The 14,579-nt window shown below is 40.0% G+C and overlaps 1 protein-coding gene across 7 annotated transcripts in view; it reads left to right on the plus strand.

Moving 5' to 3' along the window:
- The window catches only part of GK (glycerol kinase), a 68,973-nt gene extending 55,533 nt beyond the window's left edge, over positions 1 to 13,440 (plus strand). For 4 of the 7 annotated variants that reach the window (XM_045298654.1, XM_045298656.1, XM_045298657.1 and 1 more), the window contains 8 exons: positions 385 to 463; positions 1,244 to 1,340; positions 2,014 to 2,098; positions 2,613 to 2,733; positions 2,832 to 2,975; positions 6,744 to 6,824; positions 9,344 to 9,430; positions 11,246 to 13,440. In XM_045298654.1, the coding sequence (XP_045154589.1) occupies positions 385 to 463; positions 1,244 to 1,340; positions 2,014 to 2,098; positions 2,613 to 2,733; positions 2,832 to 2,975; positions 6,744 to 6,824; positions 9,344 to 9,430; positions 11,246 to 11,256 (705 nt within the window). In that variant the 3' untranslated portion in view covers positions 11,257 to 13,440. Of the gene's footprint in view, positions 1 to 384; positions 464 to 1,243; positions 1,341 to 2,013; positions 2,099 to 2,612; positions 2,734 to 2,831; positions 2,976 to 6,743; positions 6,825 to 9,343; positions 9,436 to 11,245 lie in introns of those variants that run through there. The other 3 variants (XM_045298655.1, XM_004713880.4, XM_045298658.1) reach the window with 2 other exon arrangements.
- Positions 13,441 to 14,579: the final 1,139 nt, after the last annotated feature.

Here is a 14,579-nt window from a genome sequence, read left to right on the forward strand (position 1 = left end):
TGAGATTAAAAGGTACAAGAATTTTTCCCTGAACTTTTGGAGTCCCCTTGCATTCTAGGTAATGATATTCCTATGTAGCCCCAGCACAGATAGAACAATTGTACAAGAAACAGACTACCCAAAAGATTGATATCCACTAATGAGGCTGGATCCGTTAAGAAGCAGGAGGGCTCTCTGCTTGGCCCTGTCTCATGAAAAACTATTCGTGGCCTAAGTAAAAGTTTGTAACAGAAGCCCTTATTCCTCATATTTCTAGAAGTCCTAAAGTTTAAATGTTTGAATTTTATCTCCTTGACAGTGTCAGACTGAGAGCCTATGTTTAACCAGAACCATTTGTAGTGAACACATATGTTGTATCACAGATTCCTTTGTTTCTGTCCTTAGGGTTCTGTAGCTATAGCTGGTGCTGTTATTCGCTGGCTGCGAGACAATCTTGGAATTATAAGTACCTCCGAGGAGATTGGTAAGTGTGTTCTAACAAAGGGCTGGGCACTCTGAATCATGAAACCGTTTCCTAGTGTGCCTCTGCGATCTGCGAATACATGGCCTATGCCCTGTGCTGACATGGAATGATATGGATCCCTGTCATGAGTTTGACTTCAACAGAAAAGACTGGCCCGTGGCGGTATACATAGAACAACAAGTGGACAAAATTTGTGGTGGTTATTAATAAACTGGCATGGTTGGGCATAAAAATCGCCCAAGTGTCAAATTGTACACCAAAGATTACTGGAATCTACAAGTAAAATAGTCCAGCTCAATTTATCTGATGAGAAAGAGCTTTAAGCCTGAGCTTAGAGTGAACACTATAATTCTGGTCCCTATAATATAAATATTCATCAGGCTGTTTTCAGCGCATAGCTCATAATTTTGAATGCATCGACTTCTTCCTCTGCCCACTTGTTTTACTTTGCCAGAAGATAAAGGCAATAAGAAATCGTGTTTCTGATTTGATACAGTGCACACCAGTTGTCATCTCCTGGTCAGCAATGATAAATCATAGTGGAAAGGACTAAGACACATGAAGGAAGCTAAGCTAGTTCCTTTATTGTTTGTGCTGGGTTACATGTTAGTGGGAATGTTTACTATGGGGAGACTTGTTCCTCAGAATACTGTGGAAAGTGGGAGCATTGGAGTATGCCAAAGAATAGAAAACCCAAAGCCTTGTCCTAGTTTCTAAAAATAGTGTGTTTATTGAGTGAAGTAAGATATTCATACTTGGATTTTTTCCCCCGAATATTAGAAAAACTCGCTAAAGAAGTAGGTACTTCTTACGGCTGCTACTTCGTCCCAGCATTTTCAGGGTTATATGCACCTTATTGGGAGCCCAGTGCAAGAGGGTAAGTAGTGACCATAGGCTATGCTTGTTTGGGTCTTGATTTCTTTATCTCTACTCAATTGAGTGTGTGTGTCTCCTTTCCTATCTTATTTTCAAATGACTTTAAAGTGTTAAAGAACTCTTTTGCCTTTGTGAGGGATTATCTCTCTCTCGCCCTCTCACTGCCACCTGCCACCGGGTCCATTCTGACTCCTAGCAACCCTCAAGGACAGAGAGGACAGAGCCCAACTGCCTCTGTGGCTTTCCAAAGCTGTGTTCACCTTCATGGAGGAGACAGCCTTCTCTCTCTTCGTGGAGCATCATTCCAGAACCTTTCAATTCTAAGTTCGAAGTCTTCAGACAGTACCCCTCTTGATTCCCGCTAACATAATTGTCATTTCTCTTCAAGGCCTCTGCAAGCTATCTAGCTAAGGGACACCATCTGAGGGAACAATGAGCTGCTCTGATATTATTTGCATCTATTCAGAGGGCTCATGAACCTTTGCACATGCGGACACAGGATTATGGACCCCAAAGATGATACCACTTAATAATTACGTTCTTTTATTTTTTTTCCCTTTGCCCTCTACCTTTCTGTCCACAGAATTCCAATTTATCCATGTATGTTGATTTGGGACATTTTAGAATGTTTCCTCATTTATAGCATCCTAATGTTAACATTTCTGTGTTTTTAGGATAATCTGTGGTCTTACTCAGTTTACCAATAAGTGTCATATTGCTTTCGCTGCATTAGAAGCTGTTTGTTTCCAAACCCGAGAGGTAATAAATATCGACCTGTTTTCTTATATTTGATCCACTGTTATCACTTTGAGCAAAATGTGCATTATGCCTGAAATATATTAAATATTTAATCCAAAATGAAGCCTGCCCATGCACTAATCCAATAAATACTATATTCCCCATCCCTCCCCCCAGCTAGCATTTACTTTCTAAATTCCCATCAAGTGCCAGACACTGGACAATTTACTGTTGGAGGTTGCTAAGTGGTACACAGTAGAGCAAGGGGATAGCGCAAACATCAGCAATGCAGTTGGGAGGCCAGGCTGCAGACAGAGAGCGGTTGACCTAGGGAGAGGGCAGAGGCATAAGGAGAGAAGGGTGGGTTCTGACCAGATCAGGGAGGGCTTGGAAGACCAGAATGAGAAACCGGAATTTGATTCCCTACTACTGTGGGGGTGCAATTGTGGGGGGGTGTTTGAGTGGAAGATTGCCATCTTCTGAGATGTCACTGGGCAGTAGCTTAAGTGTGTAATTGCATTTTGGTTTATTTAAGATTTTGGATGCCATGAACCGTGACTGTGGAATCCCGCTCAGTCATTTGCAGGTCGATGGAGGAATGACCAGCAACAAAATCCTCATGCAGCTGCAAGCCGACATTCTGTATATTCCAGTAGGTTAGTGAGCCTTCATTCCGTCCAGTTCCAGCCGTCATGCTTCCCTCCGAAGAGCTGGGTTTGTGGGTGCGTGTACTGACGGAGCTCTCTCCCCTCAGTGAAGCCCTCCATGCCTGAGACCACCGCCCTCGGAGCAGCCATGGCAGCAGGGGCAGCGGAAGGAGTCGGCGTGTGGAGCCTCGACCCTGAGGATCTGTCGGCAGTCACGATGGAACGGTTTGAGCCACAGATCAATGCTGAGGGTACATTGAAAACAATGAAGATTCAAATGATAATACAGTCATGCTCCACATAATGTCCGCGCACACATCATCCCACCACACGTTCAGCCACAGCCTCCACACACTACATGGGTATCTCCAGGCATTTTCGACAAAGTGTGTTTCCAGGTGTATAATAGGACCATAGATATTTTTTAAAAAGTAAACACATTTCTGTGGAGTCTTATTCCAACTCATAGCGGCCCTAAAAGACAGAGTAGAACTGCCCCATAGGGTCTCCCAGGCTGCAATCTGTACTGAGGTAGACCGCCACATGTTTATCCCACAGAGCAGGCGGGAGGGGCGGGCTCAAACTGCTGACCTTTCAGTTAGCAGCCAAGCATTCGACCACTGTGCCACTAAGGCTCCTTTGTAGCACACATATAATTACAATGCATCGCATAGTTTTTAAAGTCCTTTTTTTTCTAACAATGGTCTCTCTAATATATATGTCTTGATCGTCGTGGCAAATGTCTATATTTTTGTACAGATCTGTACAAGCATATGGAGCTACACTAAATGAGGAAAATAGTTTAAAAAAAGATACAGTGACATTTGTGTTTGTTTGTGACCATTCGCTTGTACTGTTTGCAGCCTTTCCTGTAGGAAGATGTCACTGCCACTCAGTCAGTTGCAGCTTGGTGTTGTTAGGCACCGTCAGGCCAGTTCTTACTGAAAGCCATCCAGTGTATCTACAACAAAGCAAAGCAAAACATTGTCCAGTCCCACACCATCATTGCTGTGTTTGGGTCCATTGTTGTAGCCACGGGGTCAGCCCATTTCATGAAGGAGCTCCCTCTATTGAGCTGACCCTCTGCTTCAGCAAGCATGGTATCTTTTTCTAGGAACTGGTCTCTCCTGATAACCTGTCCAAAGTGCGTGAGGCAGCATTTCCTCATCCTCATTTCTAAGGAGCATTTTGACTGTACTTTGTCCCAAGACAGAATTTTATATCTCCTGACAGGCCATGCTACTTTCAGTATTCTACTTTCGGTCTTCTCCAGCAGCACTGTAATTCAACACCATTGATTCTGCTTCAGTCTTCCTTACTCACTGGCCGGCTCTCATGGGCTTGGGAGACTATTGAAGATCCCATGGCTTGAATCGGGCACATGTTAGTCCTGAAAGTGACATCTTTGCTCCTCAAAACTTCAGTGACGTCTGGTGCTGCAGATTTACCCAATGTAATGTGCCATTTCATTTCTTTTACTATTGCTTGCAGGAGCACTGATTGTGTCTGAGTGAAATGGAATCCTTGACAACTTAAGTCATTTTTTCTGTTTTTTTTTCAAAGGGAGAAGGTAGATTTATCACCCTAGTGTCTACACTGATCATCTTCTGTGCCACTGGCCCCTTTTGTACATGATTTATCTGGACTGAGGGATACTCTGGTAACTTTCAAGCTAAGCAGGACTAGCCGAACAAAAGCAGCAACAATTTAAATTAAAAAATAATAATAACCTCACTGTCATAGAGTTGATTCTGACTCAGAGTAACCCTATAAGATAAAGTTGAACTGCTCCTGAGGGTTTCCAAGACTATAGCCCATTACGGGAGTAAAATGTGTCATCTGTCTCCAACAGGATGACTAGTGGTTTCAAACTGTTGACCTTGAGGTTAGCCAGCCCAACGCATAACCACTGTGTCAACAGGGATCCTGGCAATTTAAGTATATGGGAATTAAATATCTGATTCGCTGCCATAGCAAAGATAAGCCACAAGCTCTGATTAGTATCTTTATATTATTAAAATATAGGGGTGTATATATTAAATGTGGTTTGATAACTTTCTAGAAACTTGTGCGGATAGTAGTATTAAAGTGGATTTTGAGCCCATGGGAAATAAGCTTTCAAATGCATTTTTGCTTAATTTTCTCAAAGACTACATAGTGTTTCTTAATTTTGTTGGCTCTTTTCCATGTATAAGAGAATGCATTGCAATACTAGAATTTTATTATCAGATATGTATTACATAAATAATGCTTTACTTTTATAATATTGGATAAAATATGAAGTTCAGACATTTTTTTCTTTTTCTAAATAAAAAATTTTAAGGAGTAAGTGTTTAGATCTAAGCTCACTGTTAAAACAAGTAAGTTCTGTGCAAAGGGTTTTTGTAGATAACCATCACTGCCAACACTTTTGCCCAGAGTTGGATCAGTTATATTGATTATCTTTCCCCCTATTCTTTCCACAATATACACACACACACACACACACACACACCCTGATAGCAATGGGTACTTAGATAAAGTTCCAGCAAATATTTGTTTAGAGCCCATTCAAACCAGAGACAATACTTGTCATTGGGATATAGAGATGAATCAGACCAAGTTTTGCCCTTTAGGGGTCTCAAGTATCTTCGGAAAACTAGCCAAGCCCATCTGATATGGCAGGAGTTATCTTGAGGTATGTGCTAAGCACTATGGGAAGAGAGGAAAAGCCAGAAATGGTGAAAGCTCTCTCCTTGTTAAACCAAAGCTCACTGCCATCAAATTGATTCTGACTCAGTGACCCGATAGGGCCGGTTTGAACTTCCCCTGTGGGTTTTCAAACCTATAACCCTTTAGTGGAGTAGAAAGTTTCCTCACCTTTCTCCCATGGAGTGGGTGGTGGTTTCATATTGCTGCCTTGTCAGTTAGCAGCCCAACTAGTAACCCACGACACCACCAGGGTGCCTTCTTGTTAGGTGCCGTCAAATAAATGCAGGTGCCTTCAAATCAATTCTGCCTCAGAGAAAGTCTGTTTAACACAACACATCACTACCTGGCCCTGCACCAACCTCACCATCGTAAGTAGGTGTGTGCCCATTGTTGCAAGTACTCTGCCGCCTCTTGTTGGAGGACTTTGTTTTCTAAAGGGAGTGGCTGCTGAGCCTGCCCTCATGGAGCCCTTTCCCCTCACTGAGCCCGCTCGTGCGGGCGGCCAGTTTCAGTGGAAAGGCCGCGAGGCCACTCGTGGTTTGCTGTGGGTAGGAGGCGTACAGTCTGTGCCGGAAAGCACCAATGCCTCTATTTGTTTCATTCGGTGCAGGTTTTCATGTGAAAGAAATCCTACTTTAAGGTTTGGAGAAGTTTAGGCATCTCCTACGAATGCAACTGGTCTATCTTGTGAGGATTCATTCTTTGTTAAAAATCCTTTGACTGGATCAAAAACCAGCTCTCCTTTTTAGTCTTTACATTTTACAACATGTATCTCCCCGCAGCCTACACTCCCCACCTCAACACACACACACACATACACACACACACACACACACACACACACTCTTGATTCATCCTGTTTATGAATGGTTCCAACCTTAACAGGTAGCATATCTTTCAAGTCTTCCTTGAGCCTGCATAGCCTTGCAATCAGGGTCTCACTCCTGGTTCTAGGCAGTCCCAGCAAATGTGCTCTCTCAAACCTGCGTTGTAGGAAAGCCCATCTTCAGTTTGCTCTGTCTACGAATTGGTCAGAAATGCTTAGTGAACCTAACTAAGCATGGCGCTTCGAACATCTCAGGGAGCCCTGGTGGCACTGTGAGATAAGCAGGGGTGGAGGTACAAACCCAGCACCTCCTCCACTGTAGATAGATGAAGCTCTCTGCTCCTGTGCAGATTCACATTCACAGAAACCCAAGGGAGCAATTCTATGTTTTATAAGATCCCCGTGAGTGGGAATCAGCTCGATGGTAGTGGGTTTAGAACATCTCAGTAAATGACCGTAGATCCATGTTTATGTGTTTGTTTGTTTCCCCTTCTCATTCCAGAAAGTGAAATTCGTTATTCTACCTGGAAAAAGGCCGTGATGAAGTCAATGGGTTGGGCTACGACTCAGTCTTCGGAAAGTGGTAAAGCTGCTGCTTGTTTGTTTTTGTCACTTTTTCTTAATAAGACACGTTGTTTATTTATTTCAATATCTGTCCATGCACACTAAGCAAGGGTTAGCAGTTGGCTGCTCTGAAGAAGAGTATTACCTATATCCGGAGTTTCTTACATTTCGAAAGCGCTTTAAAATTCTCAACTTGAAATGTAAATGATCGGGATGATAGAACTATGTTAACTGCCACATCTTTCCTTATCAGTTTATTCTTGGTTCTTTACTTGATGATTTTCCCAAAGTAAAATTACTTCTGGTCTGGTATCTTAATGGGGAAAAAATTCAACTAGATTCCTTTGTTTGTTTTAATGCCTTACCCTACCTTTTTGGGGGGCTGTCTTCGTGATGTGAATCGTCAGAATTAACTCAATGGCAGTGAGTTTCTTGGTTTGGTTTAGTACACATTGCTGAGAGAACTGTAAAGGACAAGGGTCCTCGTTTCTAGTAAACCATTAATTAATGGCTTATGACAAGTTGAGCTACAGCATTACTTTGACTAGTTGTTGTTTTTTTAAATGACACAGACCTCTCTCCCTTCACCCCATTTTCTCTCCCACACACAGCAGTTCTCCATACTAGCAGCAAGGATCTAAATTTAATTGCAAAGTTTCCATAAAACCAATTAATCTTTTCCCTTGACTTTACAAGGAAAAAAATTCTGCCAAAAAAGCGATGAAATGGCTGCCATCAGTTTATTATAGATGGGTACACAGGGGATCTTTAACTCACTAGTTATCAATGAAATCCATTTACCTAATAGTTCTATTTTCTCAACTCTTAGATTCGACTTTTGAATAAACTTCATAATGAATATTAATTGCTCTAGAGATATTGTTTTTAGATTTAAGCAAGGATGTATGCGTATATTTCATATACATGTGTGGATATATATGAATACAAGGGGTACCCCCCCAAAAAAAACAGAATTGTGCTGGGCAGAGTGGAGCTTTTGTAGTACACACTTTTTCCAGCTAGGCGAGCATCAATCAATTTGTTCCGAGTTAGTGCACACAGTGGTGTTGCCTGGGAAGGATCTCTCTGGTCACAGGGAATTTTTTCATAAAAGCACTTTTGTTTGACCCTCTTTTTTTATGATGGCCAATTTAAGAGAACAGTGTGCGGCTGTGAAATTTGTTTCTGCTTGGGAATAATGCCACAGAAACTGTTGTGATGTTGAACACAGCTTGCAAGGACAGTGCTATGGGAAAAACTCAGGTGTACGAGTGGTTTTCTCGGTTCAGAAAAGGTAAAATGTCGATTAGTGACAAACCCGTTCTGGACATCCGTCAACTTCCCAAAAGGACAAAAATAGCAACTCAAAGTGCATTTGGAGTTCATTCTACCAGGTCAGACCGTTAATGAAGCTTTCTGTTTGGAGGTGCTGAAAAGATTGCGTTAAAAGTGTGTGACAAAGAAGGCCTGATTTGTTGCAGACAGGGGACTGGTTTTGCCACCACGACAATACACCTGCTCACACAGCCATCTCAGTGCACCAGTTTTTGACCAAAAAAAGCATGCCACTCTTGCCCCACGCACCTTACTCACCTGACCTCATGCCTTGTGACTTCTTTTTGTTTCCGCAAATGCAGAGGGACTTGAAAGGACAGTGATTCAATGTTATAGAAGAGGTGAAGAAAAAAAAACGAGGGAGGTGCTGTCAACCATCCAAATGGATGAGTTTGAAAAATGTTTCCAAGAATGGAATTGCAGATTTGACAAATGTGTTAAGTGTAATGGAGAGTACTTTGAAGGGTATAAGGTAGTTTTATTTTTTTTAAATTACATAGCTTTGAAACAAAATACTGGTTTTTTTTGGGGGGGTACCCCTCATCTATAGTGTGTATGTGTGTGCGTGTGTGTGTAAAATCATTCAGAGAAAGGATTCTGAGAGAATTTAGGTTAGAAATCATCAAAACAGCCCTATTCTCAGGTAATTCCTTAAGTGCCATTGTCAGATTCAGTGATTCTGTCTTTACATTTGCAGTGGTTTCGATTGTCAGGTGCATTTTTTTTACAAGCCAAATTCTATGGAAAAAGAAAAGAAATATAGTTTAACAAAAAATAATGTTCAAAGTTCATTTTCAGGAGACTAATGTAACTCTTTTCTGATGGCCAAAGGGCCAACAAATTGAACTTCGGGGCATTTGAACTGCTCATTTGAGCAAGAGTAAAGAAAGCTAAAATCACAGCCTCCCAAAAAAGTTCTCTATGGGCTCTTTTTGGCTTTGTCTGGGGGAAGCTTATGTTGGTGCATATGCATCATGTTCTTGGCTACCTATGGCATGCTCTCTGTATTGTTTGTTAACGATCATAAATCTTTGATACTGATTATAATAATTATTTAAAATAATAACTCTGCTAGCTTTTATGAATATACTATGTAACCTATTTTGTTTTGCCATCATGTGATTCTTAACACAAATATTGTAATTATGTGTCTCTCTTTTGGTTTGCTTTGACTGGAATTCCCTTCTGCTTGGATGACCACAGGTGACCCTAGTATCTTCTGTAGTCTACCCTTGGGCTTTTTTATAGTGAGTAGCATGGTAATGTTAATCGGAGCAAGGTACATCTCAGGTTAGTTACTCTTTAAATCAGACAATTTTATTGGTTAGCATTAATGTATTTGTGTATAACTCAGCAGAAAAGTTTGCAGTGCTTTTTCTTCTATGCTTAGGAATCTGGAAAATCAATTAAAGGTCTAATTAGTGAGGCCTTTAGGCAGCCTGAATTAAGAACTGTGACTGTGAATCTGGTTTTTCTTTTAAGTGGGTGATTTCTTTGAGGCGCTACATTCTGCTGCCAGCTGTAGCCATGAGCAAAAGCTCAAGTGCTAACAGGAAAGCACTTTCTCCACGACTGAGGAGAGGTAACAAATCTGAATGTTGACATTAGGTCAAGTGACTTTCCAATGTCCACAAATTGTTCTTCAGACTGCTGAAAATGTGCTAAGCCAGTCTTAGTATTTCAATTCGGGTAAGCATTTTGGATGTTCCTGTAAACTTCCTCAAATAGGGCCGATTTATACCCTCATTTATTTTAGTTAAAAGAATCGATTTTTTAAGAAAAGAATAGATTTTGTGGCCTGGCGCTTTTAAAATGAGTTCTTAGGTAAATTGGAGTTGAAATGAATTTAATTTTTGCATATTAAAGTCTTCTGAAAATATTGTTATGCCAGTAAAATTGTTCAGCATGGCATCAACTACATTGCATCACCAATGTCTTACTTTAAATATGATAATCATTTCTGAAAGCTGTTCCTAATGATAGCTCAATTTTTATTCAAATTAATCGCCTAAACGGAAATGATTAATTTCTTGTACCATATGTTTGTAAGAAAGTGACACTTTTTCCCTTTTTTAATCTTCATGACTAGGGAAAGTTAAATGATCTCTCCTAATTAATTATATGATGACCTGGGTTTAAAATGTAAAACTTAAACATTCTTGATGCAGGAGGGAACATCTGTTTATAGAAATAAGTCAAGAATTAATTCTGCTTCGCTTCAGTTTGGCACAATATATAAATATGGAATGAAGGTAATTTACATCAGCAGAACATTAGTTTCTATTTTAATGATTGAGAAACTTAGGATTATTTGCTTGAGAGTGTAAAATTAGATTATATCACCTTTGTCCTTATTCTTCATTTTCAAGCCTATTCAGGGTAAATCTGTTCAAATTGGCCTCCAAAATAACAAGATCTTACATTGGTAGCTGTGCTTTGCACCGTACAGAGGTGCAGAACTGACCACCAACCGATAAGAGAATTAAGAGTTCTCTTTCTACTTCTTGAAAATGTTTGGTAAAAGAGTCTATATTGCCAGAAAAGCTGTGACTTAATGAATAAAGCAATGTATATGCTGTTTTAGAAAAAGTTCCTATCTTGTTTTTGCTTGTTTGTTTTTTTAATTAGCCTGAATATTCTAAGCTACATAATGATGGTCTGGAAAAGGGGGTGGCAGAGACACAGCGGTTGGATTTTTGCATTGATCCCCCCGCCCACGCACCTTTTGGGGGTTTAATACTATGAAAGCAGAGAAGGCCTAGGCTTTATAAAAATGGACCCATGTATCATCTCTCGAAGCTAACAGATACATTAAATGTCCAAATTCCTGGGCTTCCACAATGGCCTGTTCACATTTTTATGTGTACTTTGGTGGCATATGCTGAGATTTAAGAACAGTGGGAACTGTTTGCTTTGGTAAACAGTTAGCAACAGTGATCATATTTGCTCGGTTAGGAATTGGCCCAGTTATATTCGTTGTATTTTAATTGTGAGGCATGATTTAGAATTCCTAGTTCAATAAATGACTGTATAGTCTACGTTGATTCGGCTCCTGACTTGCATATATGTGTTATTGACATGTCTGATTTTTGTCCCCCGTTGTAGGTAGTCTGTAAATAATTCCAGCAACTCATGGATTCCCAAGATGGAGCTTTTTACGTAATGAGAGGACACCACAATTTTGTCTGTTCATGTGATGACACTATTCATAGAATTTGCTCTTATTTATAAGCCACTTGCTGCATGACCCTCCAAGTAGCCCTGTGGCTCGAAATAAAGGAAATGCAGCACAAAGAATGCTTACGGAAGCATCTGGTGTTTTTTTGGTTTTTTAAACTCAACAGTGAAGGTTGGGCTGGCCACTTTGGGGACTGATCCCCACCCTCTTTTGCCGTAATACTCTGCTCTCATTCTCTGTAATATCTAAGAAGAATCCATATCCTGCTCATGGCACATTTCCTCAAACATATTCAACCGCCGATGGAGGAGGAGATGATTCTTTGCACTGTCCACACCGGAATAAAAGGGTATTACCGACCTGCTAAACTTGAGGGCCTTTAAAACCCAGTTCCTCACAGTTCTCTTTCCTACACATCAGGGGAGAGCGCGCCATCTCCACAGGGTGTCTAATCAAAACTTCTACTAAGCTTTTGACATGGAAATGTGGCACCCTGGTAGCTTAGATAGTTTACTGAAAATCATTTGCCTAAACTGAAATTCTTCAGATATTTTACACAATCAGGTTCAATAATTACATGCGCTGAGCCGCTGACTGGTTCTTACTGGGAATGATACGGTTTTCCTCCTTCCTTCTTTCCATCCCTCTCTTGTATTTTTTACTTTGTATGTGTAGCATACATTTTCTATCATGAGGGAAGCCCATTTCATAAATTAAGAGCACATTGCATTCAGGAGCTTACAACAGGGCTGGTCTTAAGTGGACCAGTATGTATATAAATATTTGTTGGGACACAGCTGTATACATTTTTTCCCCTAATGGTTATGCATATTATTTACTGGAAACTTTGCTAAAGAGGCAACATTTACATTGTAAGTAGATGTTCTATGTCAATAAAAGAAAATATACTTTTTTATGAATTCAATTATATATCGTTTACCTTTATATTTACTTGTCTTACTTGGATATATACTGAAGGAAAAATACCTGCAGTAAACATTGTTTTCAAATACAAGCTCTGGTCCAAATAAAGTAGTTATATCCCCCTCCACAGTTATATCCCCCACCTCTTGACTCAATTGAGAAATTTGGATTCTTTGGGAGGGGGTGAGAATATAGCAAAAGGATTTTTTTTAAACCCTATATTTAAAACAACTTATTTAAGAATAAAACCAAGATTCTCTTTCCTTCGCTGGTAAGAAATCGTATTCTCTCTTTGGAGTGACACAGAATTGCCTTCTCCTCATGTCTCCTCACAACTGAGAAAGCTTCACCATTGGAAATGCCTTCAAATGAAGCCGCTTTCCCCCGATATGCAGTGTTGCGTTATGGAAGTCACCCAGTCCCATGGACCGCCCATGTGTAAACTAACTTAAAGTTAAGAAAAGAGTGCCTCCGCCTTATTTCTTTACTCATTGAGGAATATGGGAAAATGCAAAGGCTTTTGGCTTTCTTTGGAATTCATGGTAGCTTGTATTTGCAATTCTGATTATGCTGTTGATAAATTATCCAGCTTCCTGAGTTTGTTTCTTTTTTAATGCAATTGATACAGAAATAACACATATTATTTGAAAGTTACCCTAAAATGATTACTTAGTGGTAGGGTACTTTTTAATATACTCACCTTTCTACAAAAGTGGTTAAGTTCATTGTAAATAACAGTGAAAAATCCCTATGCAAATGATTTTAGGATCATATTTTTTTATGAATTGTATGATTTGTAAATTATGTTTGAAATTGTATGTGTTCGATTGGTCCTGCCCTGTTACTTGCACTTCTCATTGCCAGACTAGTGCCTAGTTCACAATGACGTTCAGAAAACTGTCTCAGGAAATGTGAAACCCAGCTGTTAGCACTTGAGGAGGCACCTTCGGAAGAATCGGCCAACCACGGAGGAAGTAGCTTCTGGGAATGACAGGCACCTTCATCATTCGATTCAAAGAGACTATTGTTCCGTCTCAGCATTTTCAAGAAATACCTTGGTGAGGTCATTAGTGTCTCACATGATTAGCCATGACCTTTTAGTAGAGAGACACTAGTTTCTCTCTACTCCCTAGCCCACATCCAATCATTTCTTCTCCAGCTAATCAATAAAAGAACTAATGCATCTTTGCTTCTGTAATGCTGTCTCAGAATTCTTTAGTGTGTTCGTATAAAGTGCCCAAAGTGCAGTTTCTGGAATGGGTGTGGGTGTTTTAGATCATGTGGCAATGATCAATCAGCTCTTTTGCAAACAAAAACAAAAACCCCACCAAATAAAAGTTTCCAGAACTAAAAACTAACAGCATTGGCCATTGAGTAGATAGTATTTATCTAATAGTAACTACAAGTACAGGATTTTAAAAATATGTTTTAATAGGCTGTTTAATGATATTTGAATAATGCCCTTGGGCTGATACTTTGTTCCTTCAATCTAGCAACTTTTTAAAATGTCACATAATAAACAATCAGTAAGAAACTGGCCTTTTAAAAAAAATCAATTTATTGGGGCTCATACAATTCATCACAATACATAGATCAATTGTGTAAAGCGCATCAATACATTTGTTGCCCTCATTATTCCCAAAATTCACTTTCCTCTTGGGTTCCCGGAATCAGCTCATTTTCCTTTTTTCCCCTCCCCCCATGAACCCTTGATAATTTATAAATTATTATTATATCTTATATTACACTGCCCAGAGTCTCCCTTCACCCACCCCTCTGCTGCCCATCCCCCAGAGAGGAGGTTATATGTAGCTCCCTGTGATCAATTCCCCCTTTCTACACCCCCCTTCCCTCCTGGTATCGCCACTGTCACCCCTGGTCCTGAGGGGTTCATCTGTCCTAGATTCCCTGCGTTTCCAATTAACCAATGTATTTTGTCTCTACTTTTTAGGTATATGTCATAATTCTAGTGTTACAAATAAACATAAGATGTGCCACATACATTTATGTGCAAACAGCACCTCGCCTATATTTCTTGAGATCTCACTGCCATGGGCCTTGATAAAAGTGACTGCTTAAATTAGATTGGGATGCCAATAAAAATATACCTTCTAAAAAAAGAAAACAAAATACACATTCTGTTTTTAAAAAATGAATTAAAAATCATTTTATTGGGGGCTTTTACAGCTCAAATAACAATCCATACATCCATTGTATCCGTTTTTGAAAAGCAGAAGGTGGTTTAAAGCGGTTTCAAGTGGGCGAGTGTCTTTCATCCTGATTTCCCATCTCATCTACGATAAGTAGCCCTATCCAATAGCTTATTATTTGCGAGAA

The sequence above is a fragment of the Echinops telfairi genome, unplaced genomic scaffold, assembly GCF_000313985.2.
Source record: "Echinops telfairi isolate 266 unplaced genomic scaffold, ASM31398v2 ScPeMD7_7436;HRSCAF=8474, whole genome shotgun sequence".
NCBI classification, from domain to species: Eukaryota; Metazoa; Chordata; class Mammalia; order Afrosoricida; family Tenrecidae; genus Echinops; species Echinops telfairi.